This window comes from Aythya ferina (assembly GCF_964211825.1).
Source record: "Aythya ferina genome assembly, chromosome: 1".
Classification (NCBI taxonomy): Eukaryota; Metazoa; Chordata; class Aves; order Anseriformes; family Anatidae; genus Aythya; species Aythya ferina.
In genome coordinates, this window is record NC_140296.1 from 128,998,153 (window position 1) to 129,020,085 (window position 21,933).

At 43.0% G+C, this 21,933-nt stretch overlaps 1 protein-coding gene across 8 annotated transcripts in view; it reads right to left on the reverse strand.

Moving 5' to 3' along the window:
* Positions 1-4,262: 4,262 nt before the first annotated feature.
* Positions 4,263-21,933, reverse strand: part of ARHGEF5 (Rho guanine nucleotide exchange factor 5) — a 35,410-nt gene continuing 17,739 nt past the window's right edge. For all 8 annotated transcript variants that reach the window (XM_084508965.1, XM_084508959.1, XM_084508963.1 and 5 more), the window contains 14 exons: positions 17,199-20,748; positions 15,339-15,420; positions 14,926-14,990; positions 14,359-14,621; positions 13,319-13,479; positions 11,561-11,713; positions 10,685-10,814; positions 9,725-9,799; positions 8,395-8,484; positions 7,965-8,119; positions 7,123-7,284; positions 6,604-6,674; positions 6,169-6,273; positions 4,263-5,876 (listed from right to left, as the gene is read on the reverse strand). In XM_084508965.1, coding sequence (XP_084365091.1) covers positions 5,722-5,876; positions 6,169-6,273; positions 6,604-6,674; positions 7,123-7,284; positions 7,965-8,119; positions 8,395-8,484; positions 9,725-9,799; positions 10,685-10,814; positions 11,561-11,713; positions 13,319-13,479; positions 14,359-14,621; positions 14,926-14,990; positions 15,339-15,420; positions 17,199-20,736 — 5,205 coding nt within the window. In that variant the 5' untranslated portion in view covers positions 20,737-20,748 and the 3' untranslated portion in view covers positions 4,263-5,721. The remainder of the gene's footprint in view (positions 5,877-6,168; positions 6,274-6,603; positions 6,675-7,122; positions 7,285-7,964; positions 8,120-8,394; positions 8,485-9,724; positions 9,800-10,684; positions 10,815-11,560; positions 11,714-13,318; positions 13,480-14,358; positions 14,622-14,925; positions 14,991-15,338; positions 15,421-17,198; positions 20,749-21,933) is intronic.

A 21,933-nucleotide genomic window follows, 5' to 3' on the forward strand; every position in this document is an offset into this window, starting at 1 on the left:
GGCCCGTGGTGGCGGCTGGGGCTGGCGCCTGCTTGCCCTCTGAGGCGCCATCTCCCGAGGGGAGGCAGTGGATTGAAGACGCTCGTCAAAGGCCGCCTGAAAAACTCTGCTCCCGAAGTTTGCGTGAGGAAAGGGTTTAAATATCGCTAATGGCATGCATTTGGAACCCAGATGTTACAAAATTGGTTTGTGTAACTGATCACGCTGAATCAGATAAACCTCATTATCTTCCCTTGTGGGCTGACAGCAAGATAGCTTTGTTTTTCATGTGCTCTGGTTGTAGCTGTTTTGAAATACTTCTAATTCTCCATAAACTGGTGCTTACAAGAAATAAGTGGCACTTCTTGACTTTTTTGGTGCTGTCATCTTGCATCGTTTTCATACTTAAAAGTCTTTTAATAAAAATAAAAATCAAGGCTCCTAAGTCAGTGATACCAGGCAATTAGTACTCTCATGTTACTACAAGTGTTGTCATCAGCTCCGATAAAATTTAAAACAGCTTTGCATACTTGCAGGTGAGAACACAAGTCATAAGGGAGGAGTGAACCAAGTCTGTCTTATTTGACTTCTCTCCTGCCTTGTGCAGCTGATGGAGAGACCTGTAGTGTAACTTGCATGGATGACAGTGGTTCCAAAACTCAACCCTTCTTCTCTTGCATCTTCCATGTTCAGCTTTTCTAACCACTGAGTGAAGTGGGGCTGGCTCTAAACACAATTTGTATGTCTGCAAATAAGACAGACAGTCCTTGCTTAATGAATGTGATTTGCTTAATTGTGTTCTGCTCCACCATGATGAAACATCCTTCATCCTCATCTTGGTTATAGGCTCAGTATCTTAATGCTGTCATTCTCCTACTGTGTGTTTTCTCATACATCCTGTTTTTGTTACAAGGTTCACTCTGCATCCAGGGACATGCATCTGCAGATGCTTTCACTTGAGTGTTGTTACATTGTGTTAAATGAGTGTAAGATGAAGCAGGTGAACCAGCATTCTGAAGATAGCACAATTAGTATGACAGTGCACCTGGTTCCGCCATGAAATACAAGACATGCTGGCTGGAATGTTATTGCAGCTAAAATGACATTTAATTTCTTAGAGGCATTCAGCTGACCAGACACAACTCTGATTTTGGAGTGGATGGGATTAGTTTTATCATATTTTTTTGATAAAAGCACAAAGATAAAAATTAAAAAATGCTTTGGAAGTTCCTTTCTCTGAGCAATGTTATGTTTGTTTACTGAATTCTGCTTATAATGTCAGCATTTTCTAGCATTCTGAAGAAGAATGAGAACTGTAGAGAATGTTTTCATTTATTTCTTTCAGAAGGGATCAACACTTTTTTTTTTTTTTTTTTTTTTTTTTGTAATGGAAAAAAATAGCACAAATAACATTCCCTTTTGAGACATAAACCAAGAATTTTCCAGGTTATCAACAATACTTTTTAAATGTAGCTTGTGCCAGTATTTCATTCATGTTCTTACCACAAAAATAAATGAGTCCAACTGCCCCCCTCTACAGGTTGTCTTTAATGTTTCTATTCCTCAGCAGTATGGAAATACTGATTTTTTTTTTTTTTCCCAGTTATGCTATATATGTCCCCAAATGTTTCTGTGGAAGACATAGGTGCCATCAGAGAAACACGGTGGGATGACTCACGCAATAGAGTGCTGGAATGGAAAATATAAACTCTACAGAAAGAATAGGCTAGGAAGGAGAGGCAGTGGGGTAGGCCTGTATTTTAGGGAGTCTTTGATGGTCTTGAGCTTAATGGTGGTGATGATAAGGTTGAGTATTTACGGGTAAGAATCAGAAGGAAGGAAAACAAGGCAGATGTCATGGTGTGAGTCTGTTAGGGACTGCCCAACCAGGCTGAAGAGGCAGATGAAAAATTCTCTAAGCAGCTGGGAGAAGTCTCACAATCGCTAAGTCTTGTTTTGATGGGAGACTTCAACTTACCAGATGTCTGCTGGAAATACAGCTGAGAGGAAACAATTTAGGAGGTTTCTGGAGTGTGTGGAAGTTCAGTTCCTGACATAGCTGTTGAGTGAGCCAACTCAAGGCACCCTGCTGGATCTTTTGCTTATGAGCAGAGAAGGACTTGTGGGTTATGTGAAGGTTGAAGGATATCCTGGGCATAGTGGTCATGAATTAATAGTTTTTGATTCTTGGAAAAGTCAGGAGGATGGTTAGCAGAACAGCCACCTTGGAATTCTAGAGGGCAGACCTTGGTCTGTTTAGGAGATTGGCTAAGAAATTCTCTTGGGAGGCTGTCCTGAAGGGCAAAGGAGTCCAGGAAGGCTGAACACTCTTCAGGGAGGAAATCTTAAAGTTACTGGAGCAGGCCATCCCCATGTGCTGAAAGACAAGCTGGTGGGGAAGAAGACTAGCCTTGCTGAATAGAGAACTTTGGTTGGAACTCAGGAAGGAAAAAAAAAAAAAAAGTTTATGATCTTTGGAAGAAGGGATAGGCCACTAAGGAGAACTACAAAGATGTTGTGGAGCTATGTAGGGAGAAAATTAGAAGGGCCAAAGCCCAACTGCCCAACTGGAGCTTAATCTGGCTACTGTCATTAAAGACAATTAAAAACGTTTATATAAATACATTAGCAACAAAAGGTAGACTAAGGAGAATCTCCATCCTTTTTTGGGTGTAAGGGGAAAACATAGTGACAAAGGATGAGGAAAAGGCTGAGATACTTACTCTCTTCTTTGCCTCACTCTTTACTAGTAAGACCAGTTGCTGCCTAGGTACCCAGCTCTCTAAGCTGAAAGATAGGGGTGGGGAGCAGATCTCCGGGGAGATCCCAGTTGACTGGAGGCTAGCAAATGTGATGCTAATCTACAAGAAAGGTCAGAAGGAAGACCCAAGGAACTACAGACCTGTCAGTCTGACATTAATGCCACAGAAGGTTATGGAGCAGATCATCTTGAACACCATCATGCAGCACGCACAAGACAACCAGGCACAGTCAGCATGGATTTATGAAAGGCACATCCTGCTTGACTAACCTGATCTCCTTCTGTGACAAGGTGACCTGCTTAGTGGATGTGGGAAAGGCTGTGGATGTCTACCTAGACTTTGGTAAAGCTTCAGACACTGTTTTCTACAGTATTCTTCTGGATAAACTGTCTACTCATGGCTTGGACAGGTGTATACTTTGCTGGGTAAAGATCTGGCTGGGTTGCCAGACCCAAAGAGTTGTGGAAAATTGAGTTAAATCCAGTTGGAGGCTAGTCAAAAATGGCGTTACCCAGGGCTCAGTATCAGGTTCTCTTTCATATTTTTATCAGTGATCTGGACAAGGGGATCAAGTGTACCCTCAGTAAGTTTGTAGATGGTACCAAGTTAGGCAGGAGTGTTGATCTGCCTGAGGGTAGGAAGGCTCTGCAGAGGAAACTAGATAAGCTGGACTGATGGTCCGAGGCCAACTGTATGAGGTTCAACAAGGTCAAGTGCTGGATCCTGCAGTTGGGGCAAAGCAATCCCACATAGTGCAACAGGCTGGGGGAAGAGTGGCTGGAAAGCTGCTTATTGGAAAGGGACCTGGGGGAAGTGGTTGATAAATGGCTGAACATGACCCAGCAGTGTACTCAAGTGGTCATGAAGGCCAACAGCATCCTGGATTGTATCAGGAATATTGTGGCCAGCAGAACTAGGTAATTATCCCTTTCTACTCAGCTCTGGTGAGGTCACACCTCAAATACTGTGTTCAGTTTTGGGCCTCTCACTACAGGGACACTGAGGTGCTGGAGCATGTCCAAAGAAGGGCAACAAAGCTAGCAAAGGGTCTAGAGAACAAGTCTTAAGAGAAGCAGCTGAGGGAACTGGGGTTTCTTTAACCTAGAGTAAAGGAGGCCCAGGGGAGATCTTGTTGCTCTCAACTACCTTAAAGGAAGTTGTTACAAGGTGGGCGGTTGGTCTCTTCTCTCAAGCAAGAAGTGATAGGGACAAGACACAACAGCCTCAAGTTGTGCCAGGGGCGGTTTAGGTTAGATATTAGGAAAAATTTCTTCAGCGAAAGGGTTATGAAGCATTGGAACAGCCAATGCTGTTCAGTGCTTGAATCACCATCCGTAGAGGTACGTAAAAGACACATAGATGTGGTGCTTAGGGACATGGTTTAGTGGTACACTTGGCAGTGTTAGGTTAACAGTTGAACTTTAGGATCATGGAGGTCTTTTCCAACCTAAGTGATTCTATGATGTCCTGAAAATATTCAGAATATAGCAAGTTACTCATATTTGAGATGAAAACCTAAAATAAGGAAAGCAGAAAGTTGTTTATTTGAACTGGAGAAGTGCATGAGTTTATTAGGACTAAAAGCAACTTTTTAAAAATAATTGACATAAATAGGCTGGAAAAAGCCATACCAGATACAGTGTAAATGAGAAGTATAGGTAGAGTGTTACAGAAAAAGAAGGTTCGAAATATGAAGATAACTAATTCTTCAAATATATTAAATGCAAGAAGGCTACACACTGTTTTCTTTGGTGTATTGGTTCTTATACTTGATCTCGCATTGATGTAAATAAATGCAAACACTTTCCTTTAACACAAACAATATTTTACAAGTTGTCCTCAGACAGGTTCTGCACAAAAGCAGGACTGTGTGTAAACTGACTTAAAACCAGAGAGTTCTACAAAAGAACTGAGGCCCTGGTACATATTTTGAGTTTATCTACAGTGGCTAAATATCTCAGTGTTTTCTATAAGTGTGCAAAATGGTGCATGCAATACCACATCAGCTATCAGATTAAGAGCAGCAGGAAACTGCCACTTCATTGCATATGCCTAGTCATAGTTATTTTGTACAGGGCATGTACTAACATGCCATAGTGACATGTCAAAGGTAACTGTTCTACTTTGAGTGGGAAGCAGTGTGAAAAAATGGTCATTTCTCATTGCTTACTGGGACACATGTTCAGGAGAGAGGTGACCTTTGTGAAACAGATTCTTCAGCTTGATACCTCTTAAGGTGCAGGAAATCATCACAGTGACTTCCAAGAATTTTCTGAAACTCAAGTGTTTTTTCTACTGCTGTCAAGGACTCTCAACAGTATGTTGCGACTGAGTTAAATTCAGGTACAATGAAACACACTGTGCCTATTTAAAAACAATCAGTAGACTTGCACAATCAAATAGATAAATTGTTCTAAATAGAAGTTATACTATGGAGATTAATACCATCAAGATATCAAGAAGATATTTCAAATGGAAAACTCTCCTCAACTACACTGTGCTTTGCACTTAGCACCTTCTTTCTCAGGAACTCAAAGCTCTTAGTATGCTAATACTAACAAATTTAGCCTCACAACATCCAGTGAGGTAGGTAAATATACCCCCATTTCACAGATGGGAAAACTGAGGCAGAATTCTGAAGTGACTTGCCCAAGGTCCGGCAATCTGTGAGTAGCAAAAACAGAATATATTTTCAGAAGTCCAGATCCTAGAGTTCTGTATGATTAAAGTCCCTCCTCCCTACTACCACAAAGCAAGCAATACATACAACATTTTTTCCCCCTACTGCTGCTGTAATTCTGGTGCCAGAAAGGAAGTAAATGACTTTTCCTGATTGAATTCCCACTTTCTTTGGCAAAAAACACCTGGTTCTGTCAAAGTGCTGCATTACACTCTTTGCAGAGGTGCTTCTTCTGAGGCACATTAGGAAAAGGTGGTTTCCCTATGCCAGGGAGGCTGTACAGGTCCAAACAAGGTAGAGTTATTTTTTGCAGAAGACGTGCTGCTTGGCATTTTTCACGCGTTGCTCTTCCTTCAGGTTCTTCTGCCGCGCTTGTTTGCTGGAGATATATTCCACATGTTCTGAGGGGAACCAGCCTCTCTCCCTGTCTGAAAGTTTCACTCCTTCCATCCATCCTGTGGGAGTGGGGACAAAACACAACATGAGGTAAAATAGTCGAGCACTTTTTTTCATTCCTCTTCCCCAAAAGCCCCCTCCAAAAAGGCCCTAGGATCAAATATAAAAATCCCATTCAGCTTCCAAATAAAGTAGCTTAATGAAGATGAAAATAAGAGTCTCTTCATCCTCTTAATGCAATCATCAGGAGTGAGAAGCTCCTTTTGAACCCTGATAGCATTGTGAAAGCCTAACACTACTAAAGCAGATTTCTGCCCATAATTTAAGAAACCCATTGTTTATTCTGCTCACCATCATTGCTGAACTGCATAACCATAATGATATCTGCTTTCTCCAAAGCTAGCTCATCATTTTCCCGAGCTTTGTATGTCCTTATGCATTGAACCTGTGGTGCATCTAAAAGAAGAGGAAAGATCAGAATGGTATACAAGAAAGTAACAATAAACCTGTGTACACCAGACCCAGAGGTGGAAGGGGATAAAAGACTGCCCAAATACTGATGAGTAGAGCAGTGGAAGGGAGACTACAGGTCTTCTACATAACCAGGAGTAAAGATAGGTAAAACAACTGACAGAACGTGTCACTGAGGGAAAGCCCATGAATAACTTTATTTACAAAAAGGCAAATATTCTGCCTTAAAGTCATTCTGGTTTGTTCTACCTTGCAGTGACTCCCAACTCCTCCAAATGGCCCACCCTAATTGCTGTAATAGCAGATCAGTCTCACCAGGGCATTCCAGGAGATCCAGTTCCCCTCGCGGAGGAGCCAAAGCAGAGATCCACCTCAGCTTCTCACTGCTGGAAAACATCACCAGATAGGTGTCAGATGTCATTGTGAGGGATAGCAGTCTGATGACAGGAGTGTGTACACACATGTGCGTGCATGCTTGCTTACAGGACGGGGCGGAGAGGGGGGTTGTTAGAGAAGTTTACAGGACGGGGCAGAGAGGGGGGTTGTTAGAGAAGTAGGGAAAGAAGAAGTGGAGAAAAGGGATGGGACAAGGCAAAACCTCCCATTTTTGGAGGCTGATAGTACAAAATGATGTGGTAGTATCGTATAAACAGCTATGATGAAAGAAGAAAAGTGGTTCACTAGGGACTTAAGACAAAAGGATGATTTTTGAGTCCTCTGCTCAGCAGCTGCGTTTGATGCTTTAGCATATTGTTGAGGAACAACTGCCAGGCTTCTAGGAGGTATCTGGCTATGGTACTAGGATATACTAAGAGTAACCTTGAGCTCACTTACTGTGTCTCCGTTCGAAACAGAAACTCCACTCTCTTTCCCTGGTAATTCTGAAGTAGAAAGAGACGGAAAACGTTTTTGTTTGTTCCATGCAGTTTCACCTCGCACTTCTCCCCACGCACATCTGAGAAAGCGGCATGATCAAACACAACAAAACGTCCACCCCTGAAGGTAAAGAGAAGGAACAAAAGTTGTGAGTTTTAAGGTAGTAAGAGTTAAGTGAGTCCATGTAGCTCCCTGATGTCAGGAAAGCAAGAAGCTTTTAATGAGTCTTCATCTGCTTCAGGCACCTTAAGCTTTGTTTTTGCTGGAGGTCTGAAAAGGCCAGAGAAGAGAGAGAGGGGATTTAACAAAAAGAGTAGGAACACTAAGTTCTGTCCTATCAAGGTTTTACTTGATAGCTTCCAACATAACAGAATCAGAACATACACACACACACACACACCCTCCCTCCCATAAACCAGCCAACCACTTTTTCCAGTTTCAGTGATTTGCACATTCAGCAGCCTTCATACTGTCCTTTAGGAAGAAATTATTTTTGAGTAAAACTACAATAAATTGTTATTATTAAAGTGCTTCATATTATAGAAATGGAGAGACAATGGAAGTGTTGCACTAGGGACCACAACATATCTAGTTATATTAGTGTATGTTCTAATTAAGAGCTGGGAATATCAGATTCTACATACTTACATGATACTCATGTAATGTAGGGTTAGGAGAGTGACTTGACAAATGCTGCCACTTGCTGGCAGGCAGAGGGAAAGGACTCTCACCAAAGCACAGACCCAGAAAGAGACAGGCGTTTTGGAAGGGACAGCAAGAACTGTGGTTGAAGCACTCACTCCTTCGGCCGAGACAGGAGCAGACAGTCATTGAAGAGATGTAAGTAGATGGGACGGGTGGTGACTTTCCATTTTGGACTTGGGGTGTTGAAGTCCAGTGCTGTCAACTCACCACACTTCACAAGTCGCCTTGACTGTGAAATGAGTGGGAATATCTACAAGACAGAAATAAACATTTACATCAGGTGTATGCAAGGAATCCAAGAGTTTTTGATTTGCATTTGTGCCAACCTGTGGTAGGGACCATCAGCTGAAGTCTGACACAAATGACTGGGCAAGGGAAGTATTGATGAAGAGCTGGCCTGTGTATGATATTCTGATTCAACAATTTTGTGTACATTGCAGAACAAAAGTAAGCACAATCGACTTTGCAAGGAAAGACATAAAAGAGATTAGGCTAGAGCAAGGCTCAAGGCATGGACAAGCTCACCTTGCACTCAAATTCAATCTTCTGACTAAGGTAGATCAGCTCTTCAGTGCTCTTCATGCGCTGGACGTTTTCGTTGCAGTCTTTGATGAGCTGCAGAGGAAATCAGGTGATAGTGAGATAGCGAGGACCAGAAATGCCTAGTGGGATCAGTACTACTCCCAGGAGCCCATGACGAATTAGTGTAAGTGAAAATTTCTTGGGCATCTTCCTGGGAGAGGAAAAAAAAAGAAAAGTTTTCCAGGTAAGCATACTAAGCTTCTCCATAGCTACAAAGATCGTCCTTCTTTCTTAAGAAATTTGTTAGATGAAGTCTCTGTGATAAGTATTGTTCTAACTTTGAAATACTAGGAGGGATACTAGAGTCTTCTTTTTGTTCAGGTGACAGAAGTTGAATTGCTGGTCATTTGGAAACAGCTTTTTTTAGATGCTCCACTGTAAACAAAGGAGGCTGATTAGATAAACACCAGGCACGGATTTTCCACAAGAGCTTGTTGCAGTATCTGTGAGCACCTGATACAATGAAACAGAGGTATTTCAGTCTTGAAGTTGTCTACATAACTGTCTAAGGTGATAGAGGGCAGCTGCATAACAGCGTCATAGAGATGACTCCGGCTTGAACACAGATGAATCCCAGGTTTCAGCATATGACATTTTACCTACCTGCCTCAAGACTGCAGTGTTCTAGTAACTATGCAGCAGGCGGTTGTCTTCCAAAGAGCTTTAAGGAGGTATGCATCATGTTGAACTAGTCCTTACGTTTGTTGTGGAGAGTAGGGGAGTGATTACAAGAAAGTGAGTGACACTTCAAGAAGGTCAAATGATGACTAGACAGAACAGGAGCTAGCTAGGAAGAAGTCTACCTTATTCTGCTGTACAAATTGCAGGTAACAAATAGCAGGTACCAGAAGACTTTAAATCTTGTCTCTAAAAAAATAGGATGTAAGAATGGATGTAACAGGGTAAACATCTTGCCATGCTTTTTACGTTAGTTTGTTTTAAAGCAAGATTTTATTGGAGAAGCAGGGGAGAAATTGGTAGCTAACTAGAGGGAAAGGTAATGAACACAAAGAAGACCACGAACAGCAAGTCCTGAAAGAAGTAGTTCAGTATCATTGGCAAAGGTTCAGCTGCATCCCAGTGGGGTCTTTTCTCAGTGTTGTCTGCTCACAGCTACATGTGCATGTGCAGAAGAGTCACACAAACACACTTATCTGTCAAAATGACAAGGGTCCTTGGCAAAGGTGAGGGCCAATGAAAAGTACAGGGCCACTTTGGTGCCCTGTAATTGTGTGATAGAGTGTAGCTGTGGAGACTGGGTTGATGGCCTTACCTTTTCAAGTGCATCATAGGCCTGTGTTGCTTGCACTTCTTCCTCAGACCCAGGCCGAGTTCTCTTCAGGATATTCTGCATGAGAGAAGATGCTTTTTGTAATGCAGACAGGCAAAGCAGACTATGGGAGGGGTAGGAGAATCAAGGAGATACCAAGATAACAGCCTCAAGGGAGTCTAAAACAGTGGTATGAAATGAAATGTGGAAATCAGGCTAGAAATTTGAGGTGCAGAATGTAGCTGACAAGATGCATTGAATAGGGCATCACTGAAAATCTAAATGGAATTCACTGTCCTGTGCAAGTTACATGGCATAGCAGGCAATCACTAATACAAGCACAGCCTTAATTGCAGAATAGTTCTTTGCCCATCATTCCTTTTTCTCCCCTTCAAAAAAGGCTCTAATAATCAAAAAGAAAAAATTTAATTGAAAGAGCTCAAAACAGATCCATTAGGGACTTTCAGATTGACAAATAGACAGATAATGTTGCAGGCAAAGAGCAGGGACAGACTGCCTTCCAGAGGGCAGACAGAGAATACTTGGCTTGTTTTCCTAGCAGGAAAACAAAAAAAGTTAAATAAAATTTAAATCAACATGTTCTGAGACAACTCTATACACTATTTATTGGAACACAATTGTAATTTTACAACAAAGTCCTAACAGGTATACATACTGCATTGCCTCATAGAGGCTATCATGTCCAATTCGTGGTACTGGTCTGATGTACAACCACATTTGTATGATGACAAATGGATTTGTTATTGCAAAAGCATATTTGCAATATATGCAACAGAGTCACTCTAGAGCATTCAGCCAAACATCAAAGATACAGCATGAAGGAGGACTGCATGCAGTCCCTCCTCCCAGTGCTTGGTGCTAGCTTGTATTATATGACTTTCAGTCTTGAAGAAGGATCAGCTTGAGAGAAAATGTAGGAGAGCAGAGAATCAACACAGTTACCTGTAGGAGGAGTTTGAGTCGAGTGATGCGCTGGAAAGGGAGGATGAGGAAGGATTTAAGTGAGAGACGTTGGCATACTGGATCACTTTCTAGTCTCTCCAGAACTTGCTGGAATCCTGCATTTCCATTTCTGTGGGAGTGGGAAAGAGAGAAGACATCCAGATATTAGAGGAAATAAATAGACTTTCAAATGAAGGGAAAAAAAGTACGAGATATCACCAAATACCGGAGTACTCCAATCCGTGTAGTCACATTTTGTCAAGAAACTGGGACACTCTGCTGAAGAAGAGTATGGGTTTCTAACAGCTATAGGAGGACAGCAGTACAACTTTTATGTCTTTCCTCTTTGTGCCACAGTCCTCTGGAATAAAAACCAGAAGTGACATCTATGTTTCAATGCCCCCCTATGAAAAGGGCACCTTTCACAAGACAGAGGTGGTTTGTATTCTTTCCTCACACCAAATGGGCTTTATCTAGAGGCTGGAAAAGTTGCCTCTCCTCTCCTGCTACTCCTGGGAGAAGCAGTCTTTGCACATAACCACAGACTGAAAATGACTATCCAAAACTCCAAAACAGCTTTTTTTTTTTTTTTTTCCACTTTTCAGTAGTGACTAAATAGACACAATAGTCTGCAATAGAATCACATGTATGTCCATGATTTTTTCTCTTTTCAGTGCTATGAAAGAGATCCTTACAGCAGTTCACTCCTGCTGTCCCAAATGCCATTGAATTGAAGAAGATTCCAGCCTGTTCTTCCAGGGTGTGTAGCATGAGTGCCAGCAAACAGACAATACCTATTGCCCATCACTTGAAAGAATGCACATCAGAAGTGCAGCAAGCAAGCAGGGAGAAGGGTGCAACAAATGAAAAACTTACAGTAACCGCTGGAAGGTTTGCTCCTGATATGTCTGGTTTGTTACATATGGTAGATATACCCTGCGGAACTCAGGGGCATGTTTCAGAGCCACATCACATACATGGAAGGTGAACATGTCCTCCTCAAACTTCTCTTCCAAGTCAAAAAGGAAACTGCAGCATGTAGTTGCAGTGCCATAAAAGGAGAGGGAAATACAGAGCACAGTGATCAGTGTCATTTAGTTGCGGTAGCATCCTCATTTCTTTAAAGTCAGGACAGCCCACATAGGTGCAAGATACCCCTTTACTTCTAGAGTGTAGTACCCATACAATGACAATCTGGAGCTAGGTATCAAGGAAGAGTCAGAGGCAAAATGGATTACTGTTCATCATAGAATAACCTGAGTTGAAAAGGACCCAAAAGGATCATCAGGTCCAACTCCTGGCTCCACACTGGGCCACTCAAAAATCAGACCCAACTAATATCCAACTCAAACCCTCCCCTGTTGCAGCTTCATGCCATTCCCTCGAGTCCTGTTGCTGTTCAGCAGAGAGCACCTGACCCTCCACTCCCCGTCATGAGGAAGCTGTAGGCCATGATGAGGTTTCTTCTCAGTCCCTCCTTCTCTAGGCTGAACAATCCAAGTGACCTCAGCCACTCCTCATACATCTTGCCCTCTAGACCCTTCACCATCTTCATAGCCCTCCTTTGGACCCTAATAGTTTTATGTCTTTCTTATATTGTGGTGCCCAAAACTGCACACAGTACTCAAGGTAAGGCCACACCCCACCAGTGCATAGGACAATGGAACAGTCACTTCTCTCAATGGGCTAATAATACTGTGCTTGATACATCTTAGGGTATGGTAGTCCCTCTTTCAGCTGCCAGGGCACACTTAGCTCATAGTCAACTTGTTGTCAACCAACACACCCTAGATTCCTTTCTGCAGGGCTGCTCCCCAGCCTCTCAGCCCCAGTCTGTATGCGTAGCCAGGGTTTCCCCATCCCAGGAGCAGCATCTGGCACTTGCAACTTTCATGCGTTTGTTGACACCTCAGCCCTCTAATTCATTCCTGAGAAGTCGTATTTGCTACTTATAAGGCATGGACAGGAAACAATAGCAAATTAGGACATCACCAAACTAATCCCAATAGTAGAAATCAAAAACACAGTAGAAAACCATAGTAGCTTAGTGATATATGTAGCTAAGCCTTGAAGGAGGAAAACAGAATCCTACAATGTACAGGATTCCTTGCATGTGGGATCATGTATACATTTTATGACTTAAGCTCTATTGATCCACATTAGATTGTCACATGATGGCTTTTTAATTTTTGTTTTCTGCTTCTTTTTTTTTTTTTTTTTTTGATGACGGACTGTGCAGCTCTTTCAGCTGTCTTGCATTTGGCAGGAGCTACATTTGGTTTGGGCTTAAATCTAGTTACTCAAGTAACATTGTAGTTAAGGCCAATATAGCATAACTACAATAGCATTTTGAATGTTTTAACCCTGCAAGGATCTCTGTGCACAATTGCATCACCGTTTCTGGGACTTAACAACAAGATTTGCATTGCCCTGTCACCTAAAATGGTAAAGGTTCCTTCGAGGGCAGCACTGGTGTGCAATCACAGAGTGCTATAGGTTTGTATATCTAACTCAAAGGTCAGTGAATGTTCAGAACATGAGTGAGATAAGTTACTGCTGGAAACCGGTAGTTTCTAGACTGTATCTGTGCTTCATGGAGGGTGTTAGTCACAGAAGCAAAGGGCCATATCTCACCTGGCACTGACATCACGTACGTCCGTGATGCGGGAGAAAAGCCACTGACGCTCCTGATTGGTGAGCATTGCCTGGAGCTCTGCTGATCGCTGGAAGTGATCTACTGCCACATTTAAACTGCGCAGGTATGAAGCCTCAGACATTATCAACTCAAATTTGGCCTTGAGAGAAGAAAGGAGGGAGCACAAGATCAGTAAACCAGGCAAGTCTGCAAGGAGTCTTACTGACAGGAGTCAGGAATGAAGCAGGAAGACTTCCTAGTACATGATGTAAGTAGTGTGTAATTAGAAAAGAGGCTTTGGGAATGAAAAACAGGCTTGTGGTATGACTTAAAAAGACTAATAGCTACCTGCTTTAATTTTATTTTTTATTTCCCCTTGACTCCACTTTCACTAGATCCCCTATTTTATGTGATCCCATAAATTTTCCAGCAACTGCATTGCCACCGTTCTTTTCCTCCTTCATCATGTTTCACACACTGTTGTTTTCTTCTCTCTCTGGGTTCTCGCATTCACTTTTGGTTCCTCCTATTTTCCTTACCCAGTTTCTCTGTGTACCATTTTGCTGAACACATACATCTTCCCATTTCCTCTGAGCCATGCAGCTCAAATGGGTCAATTTTGTAAATGCACACTCTACCATCAGAATGACAATTCCCTGTGGTTTTATTAGCATTTCTCATAAGCTTAAGTGTGGGAGAATGCTGGATGGTATTCTACTCTAATATTCTCTTTTGCATCAAATGAGCTTAAAATTCCATGTTTTATCTTGCCCCAATTTCCCTATGTCTGTTTTCATGAAATTACAGATGTTCCTATCTCCTTACTTCAGTGCTCCTTTCCTCTGCAATGCTCAACTTCAGCACTGTACTACATAACCACTGGTACCACATCCCCATAATGCTTACATGAGTAGGTGACCTCTGCGTTCAGCCACTGCACTCCCACATCAGACATTTCCGTTCTCCACTTTAACCTCCCTTTACAGGCCTCCTTCTCGACTACAAACCACGCATATTCCTTATGACATCTATCTATTACCTCTTGCAGCTTCTGCTCATCACGGGACATATTGAGCAGCATTCTGCTGCCCCGTATCATGGGGATGTCCTGCCACAGGGATGCAGTAGATGAGACTGATAGACGTTGCAAATATGAGTCCTGTTGAGGTATCCCTTTCCTCCGTAACCTTGGGGAGCTTGGGAAACTTGACTCCATATCCTCTGAGAATGAATCCACTCTCTTCTGGCTTTGAATGGCCTTGTTCAGAACCACATCACTGTACTCCTGATACAGCAACCTTGCTGTGAAGAAAGGCATATATTTTTTTATATTTTCTATACCAGCTTTCTTCAGTCTGGAGAAAAGTCTATTACTGTCTCAGTTTAGGATAACCAAATACATTAGACCATATGTACCTGCTATGAGCAAAGCTCACCAGCTCTCTGTGTGGTGACTTTGACTCTGGCTTCACTGCCTCCACTAAACACCCCTCTCTAATGATTTAATGCTGCTGCGTAGCAAAAGCCACACTCCATTATGTTCACTGCAAGGGTGGGAGATGGAGGACAGGGATCTGCCACAGCACTTAAGGCAGAAGGTACTTACAGGAGTTGATGAGTTTGGAGTGCCGACGTTTGAAGTTCTCCATTGTGTCTGCAGGTTTCTTCTCCCTGTCAGGGAGCAAGGATTTGGAAACAAAGAGCAAATGAAGAGTAGAGTGGCTTATCCAAATCTTAGTAACAGACCTGCTACAGCAAGGACCCCCCTTTCCAACAAGCTCAAGCTCCATATGCTTTACTTTACAAAGTTTTGGCTTGATGGAAACGCTGTCCTAAAGGGACAGAAATACTTCTATTGCAGTTTCTCTCCCAGTGGGCATAGAATGAAACACAGCCACATCTAATCATAGTTTTCTATTAATTAGCTTCATCTTTAGTCCCTCAGGAACAATGGAGAGTATCAGGTATCTGTACAACACACACACGAGACCAAAGCAAAGGGGCCTTTGAGAGACTTACCGCAATATTACTGTTTCTGAACTGACTGGTGGTTCCTTGTGCACTTTCTGTGCTTCTTCCTCTGAAGGAATGGGAGAGACTTCTGCATATAATACAATTAGAGAGTAAACACAAGTCCTAATTTAGAGTCAAGCTACAATCCCAAAAGACACAGATACCACTTACTATACCCCTGCCTAAGTGGTTGTCTTGGGCTAGAGTACAGATGACCTACTGACATTTATTTATGGGTCAGACACTTTCTGGTTTCAGTAATCTTTGGCATTACTTAAACTTTACATCTGTTACTTAGTCACATTTGCTTTTCATATCAACAAAAAGGCTGACACTTTCAGAATTGACAGTAACTCGAAGAGCTTCCATCTCCAGTTGCCCAAGTGAAGATACCTCCTGTGGGCCCTACTTCATAAACTGCCTTTCCCCTTTCAGAAGCTTGGGCCAAGCATCTGAGGATCAATGGACCCAAAGTCACTAGTTGTGTCTGGAAATCTTAGACTTCCTTTTACAGATGTTGAGCTCCAAATACTCTCAGTGACATCTAAGGCAGAAATACTGAACATCTAATAAAATCACATGTCCAGAGTCTTAGAAGGGATGAGGCCTGGTGGATTCAACATAAGAATGAATGTAATCAATTAAAAACTGCTGATTGAGTCAGCTTCTGTTTATGTGATATAGGGAATTATGTTTTTTTGTTTTGTTTGTGAGGGGCTTAATTAAATAAGGAGCGGAGACTTTACGTATAAAGTTCATTGGAAGCAAAAGGAGAAAGAGACATCAGAGACTGAGCTGCAAGTATGCGTCAGCATAAATAATTGTTGTGTTGAATGTTTTAAAAAGTTGAACATGAAATTTACAGGTCAAACACATGAATAAATTTTGATTCAAGTGTGCTGCCAAACTCTTTGCACCTCTCAACCATTCCCTCCTTTTCCTCTGTGCCAAAACTTCAGCAAGTTGTGGAACATGGAAAATAAACTAAGTAATTACTGAGAAGAAGCAAGTATGTTGAGTGTTATTCGTGTAGGATATAATAAAGAACAGATATGCATCCTGACAGTAAGTACTGTCTGAACGAGCTGCATTACAGAAGATGTAAGTTTTACATTCATGACATCTGTGATTTGGCTTTGTGCAAATTGGGATTTTAGATCTGACAAATTTGCGTTTCATTTTCATCTGTAATCTCAAAGCCTATGTTCGCAGGAAGATCATCATATTTAGAAGGTCAGATTGGTACCTAAAGGTGTCAGTTGCAAAATAAAGGGAAGTACCAAAGAAACAAGGAGCTAAAAAATGCCATAACACATGGGCTACTGAGGGTGCGTGCATACATTTTCCTTATTAGTTGGAAAAGTGCCATTACTGAAGTGCAGCAAAATGTAATGGCCATATGATGGCAGCAGAGATGATGAGCAGAACCAAAGAGCCACAGAAAGAAACCAACTCCAGCAAGCAGCCCAAAATAGCTCATGTTACCGAGTAAGGGCAGCAGAACAGTAAACATGGAGAAGGGACAGGAAGAGAAACTGGATGTGATGTCAAGGAGTGAGGAATCAAAGAAGAAAGATAAGGTCTCTGTTAGTGAAAGTAATGGGGGCTGAGCCCCTGCATGAAGCAGGATGCACTTGTCACATGGTAGCAGAGTGGAGCCAGGGATGAACTGTGAGGGGGCAGCCTGGAGCAGGATAAGGAAGATACAGGCATGCAATGATGAGTACCATGAGAAATGCACAAAAGCAACGCCACAATCTCAACACTCAAGACTCCATAACACATTACCTATTTAACTACAGGTTTTTGGTATCTGCAATACCAAAAGGAAGGGAGTACAGGTGGAAAACAGAGGAAAGGACTCACCCTGCAAGATATCTGGTGGTACTGATGTCCTCTTCAGGCCCTGCCGGTGCCAGTCCTTGCTTTTTACTCGACGTTTAATTGGGCTTTCTTGATTGGCTGCTGGTTCTTGTGCAACTATCCTGACAGTTTTTTTGTCTGGCCAGCTCGATGATTTTTCCAAGGGTAAATGTCTAGGCACTTCTTCCTTTGACTGCGCCACCAAATGGTGTTCTTCTGCTTGTCCTCCCAGCCTTTGCTTGATCCTTCTCTCACCTTCTGTTTTCTCTGTAATTGCTGTTGGAGCTTGAATGTTCTTTGTATCCACGCCAAAGAGGTCAGCCTGCTGCTCCCATTGCAGCTCTCCCAAGACCTCGTCTTCTTGGCAGGTTGTTCTGGTGGTTGGTGGTGATGGAGGGCTCAGCTGGAGGAAGTGAATTGGATTGGTGAACGCTAGCATTGGAAGGGGCTGTACAGAGTCCTTGCTCTTGCAGTCTGTGGATGTTCTCAGGTCTTCCAGTGAGGGCCAAGGGTGGTCAGGCAAGGATCTTCCACACTGTATACCCACATGCTGAACTGTTGTTTCAGGGCTGGTGTCGGAGCAGCCGGCCAATGCCTCATTTCCAACAGCAGAAAAGTTTTTGGCCAACAAACCAACCCCTGAATCATCAGAAGTTTCTGTATCCTGGCTACCCAATTCACAGAGATACCATTCTCTAGTTGGTGGAACAAGAACAACTTTCTCTGCTACATCTCTACCAGAAGAGGGCACAATATTAGCATCAGGTACAGTGGAGGCAGTTCGTAGAGGATGGTTTAAAGTAAGGGGAATGGTTTGTAACTCATTATCATCCATACCACAGTTTAGATGTGGCCTGGAGTGGGGCACAGGAATGAGTGGCTGGTAACTATCAAGGGCTGGAGGTTGGGCAAGGTGATTTGCATTAAGTGCAGGGGTCTGAGCTTGACTAGGGCTGGGGACATGTTTGGCATCAGGCTCAGACACCAGAGGTAGGCTTGAGTTGGGCACAGGGGACAGAGGTTGTTCTTGCTGGTTCGTGGTAAAGACCGTATCTTCTTCAGGGGGCCAAGTTAGGGTGCTCAGGATGCTGGAGATTCTGGATCCATGCTCTTGTTGGTTTAAAGTCCAGTCAGACTGATCAAGTAAGGGCATTTGTTGCGTTTCATGAACCATAGTTGCTCCAGTTTCTTCTCCTTGTGTAAAAGAACTTTTTTCTGAGGGGGGGTGGTACTGCTGAATTGTCTCTGGGTGGTTCAGGGGAGTGGAAGTCCTGCCTGGTGGTTCAGGTGGTTCCAGAGGCCCTGCAATGAAAGCCACAGTCCCTCTGTCCTCAAGAGGGCTCTCCTCTGAAGGAAGAGGGCTCGTGTATATTACAGAGAAAGATGGGCCACTAAGGCCTTCATGAAAGTCTTCCTCAGAAGTAAGCAGTTCATGGAGAGCACTAGCTTCCCCTGGGCCAGGGATTACAATAGCAGTTTCTCCTGATGCTGGGTCCTGCACGCACACAGAAGCAGCTTGGTTAGCTGGCTTCTCTACGGAATCCAGCGATTTGTTCAGGTTGGCACCAGCACAGTCCTTGGGACTCACAGCGACTTTTCCACCAGCATCCTCTTGCTGTGGGCCAGATACTGAAGCCACAGAGGTGAGCTCTGAGGGTAAATCTTGAATAAAGTCATGAAGCTCAGCTTTTCCTAAATTTTCTGCAGAGGGGTGAGGATCCGTGAGATTAGCTGGCTCCACGTTCTTAGTATCAGAGTAGGGGCATGCTGCAACACAAGCCTCTGGGCTCTCTGTGGTAGAAGGTGCTGCCACATCTCCAGGGTGCATGGCTTCTCTTTCATCAAATGTCTGGGCAGCCTTTTCAGGTCCACCACTGTGTTTATCCTCCCTTCCCTGCCTTACCCTGTCATCCCAGTCAACTCCGCTATCCTGACCGCTGGTGGAAAAGCGGCCAGAGTCTTCCAGTTCTTCTGCCCGGTCAGAGACATGACATGCATGTGGAAGCACCACTGAAGTTTCACTCACTGGGTTCAGGTTGTCTAATGACAAAGGGCTGACAGCAAGTGGCTGACATCCAGAACTTGATGATGTGACACGAGCTTTCAGCAGCACACCCTCACCGAGATGTTCACCCATACAGATAGATTCCCCAGGAAGAAATGCTGGTCCCATTTTCTCAGCCAAAACAACATCCTCCAAACCACAGAAGTCTACGTTATGCCTGGGAACACAAGTCATCTCTGAACTGAAAGCTGATGAGAGCCTCTTCAGTCTTAGCTCTTCCCTCTGCAGTTCTTGTTCCTGTTCATTGTGTTCCTTGTTTCTCTGATCTCTGGGTTCCAAAGATTTTCCTTCTTTCTGCTGATTCTGTTCTTCACACTCTTTCTTCTCCTGTTCCTGCTGAAGTTCAGACACTGCTTCTTCCTGTTCTGGTTCCTTATGCTGTAAAGTATTCACTTGCTCATTTTTTTTTGCAGCATCCTTTACTTGGAAGGCACTTACTACTGGAGAAGCAGGCCTGATCTCTGTTTTCCTGTGATCATCTTCAACATGAAGGCATTCAGAAGTGGATGAATTTTCTTTGGGAATCATTACTGTTCCCTGTTTTTTGACCAGGCTGCTATTCCGTGTTTCACCAGCTGAGATATTCCCTTCTGCTTGCTGTGAGCTGATTTGGCTGTCATCTATTAAGTTGGAAGACAATTGATAGGAAGACTCTACATTCTCCTCCCAACTTTGCAGCACCCTTCTGCTTTCCTTAGCATCTTCAGAAGTGTATGGTTTAGCCATGTCCTCTACTGCTTCCTCTGAGGTAGGCTGCTCATCATTTGCAAGTGCTACTTTATTGCTGCTTTGATTCTGCTCTACATTAGCATCAATCTCCTGCAAAGACTCCATCTTATCCAGAGATGGCTCAGCCTTATAGTGCCCCTCTGAAATGGTTTTACACACCAAGAAGCACTTAGGTGCCTCTCTCTGAGAGGAAATGGCATTGGCCAAAGGAGATTTTTGATGCTGCACCTGTGGTTCTGTGCCATGAAAAGCCAGTTCTGTCTGGGACTGAGAACATTCAGTGCCAAGGTCCACAGCCTGCAGGACAGCATTGCTAGTGGCTAGCCCATCCTGGACTGTGCTGAGAGAGAAGTCCTGAATGCTTTCCAGATCAGCCAGCTCTACTTCCTTATGTTGCAGAGAACAATCCTGTCCACCCTCCTCTAAAATCATTTCTCCCTCCCCTTCTGAGAGCCTCTTTTGAGGCTCTGTATCACCTTGCTCTTGTTCCAGTCCTGCTGGCACTTTTTGTACAAGGTTAGAGGGTCTACCTGGCATGTCTTCTCCTCCCCTTTGAGTACAAAGGCAGTCGTCAGGAGCGCTGAGCTCTGCTCCTTTTCTGGAATCAGGCAGGCTGGTGCTCATTTTATCTGATGCATGAGGGGCATGATGCTCTCTTTCAGCTGCTGCAGAATTCCAGGCTTCCCCAGTGGTGCTGCTGGATTCCAGAGGAGTGGTACCTCCCTCATTGGTTTCTTCAGATTCCATCAGTGACACATTCTGTTGAAGAAAAAAATATTTTTTCTGTTACTACTGCAGAATGATTTAGTAGATCTAATTGGCTTAAGAGACTTAAAAAAATGCTACTAATGCAGCTGAGGGGAAAAGAAAGCAAAATATATACTTAATGAGGTGATAAGGGTTGAGAAAAACACTAAGATGGAGGGTAGGAAACACCTAATGTAAGCTTGCGGTAGGATAGTAACTCCAAAATTGCACTAAATTGTGCCTTTTTAGTTTTAAATGAAGATCCAGAAAGTGACTTTGGTCAAGAGTAGAGATGCTGATCTCTGTACACAGGTGCAGCGCAATTTATGAAATGTATTGGCTATGGCTAGTCATCTGAAACCCAAAAGGGGATATCAGAAAGTATTCACAGGATGAGAAAATGATCAAGATCTCCACTAATTTTTATTGGGCATGGTGGATGAATATCCACTGCCTCTTGTAGAGGCTAGCTGAGACTTAAAGATCTCTTTGATTTCAACATCTGTATAATGGATTTTCATATCTCTACATATGCATGTGCAACAGAGGGCCTTATTGCAACTGATCACAGGAATTGATTAACCAGTAGGAAGAATGTAAGAATTTGATTAATGCATAGCTAGTACATGACATAAGACAAAAGATATTTGAAGGCTGTATAAACTACATGGGCAGAGAGTAGTACCCCTGGTTTACATGGACGTAGCTACAGATTACAAAGAGAAACAAGATAATCATTTAGACTACCCTTTTAGGGAAAAATATCTCAGGATTCTTGGACAGTTTCCAAAAGGATATAGTGGAATTTCCCATTCATTATTGCATTTGAAGTTCAGACATGACAAAGCACTGGGGAATGTACATTTGGGAAATGTCTGTTAAAAGTATTGTAGAATCTGATTCACTACCTTACTTTTTCTGGATTCTGCCTATACCATGATCCACAATCCCTACCTTAGAAGGCTGAAGAAAGAAACAAACCTTAGCGGCTCCCCTCCTTCCTTTCTTCTGCTTCTGGGACATGCGCCCTCATGTTCCAGCCTTTCTTCCCTGTTCCCTAGCCCCTGCTTCTCAGAAATTGCTAATAAATTGCTGCTTCATATACACCGTGTACCATCACAGTCACACTGAAGTTTGCAATTTAGCCTTCAAGGATCTGCTGCAATATGCAGCCACAGCTAATTTTTTCCTGAACAG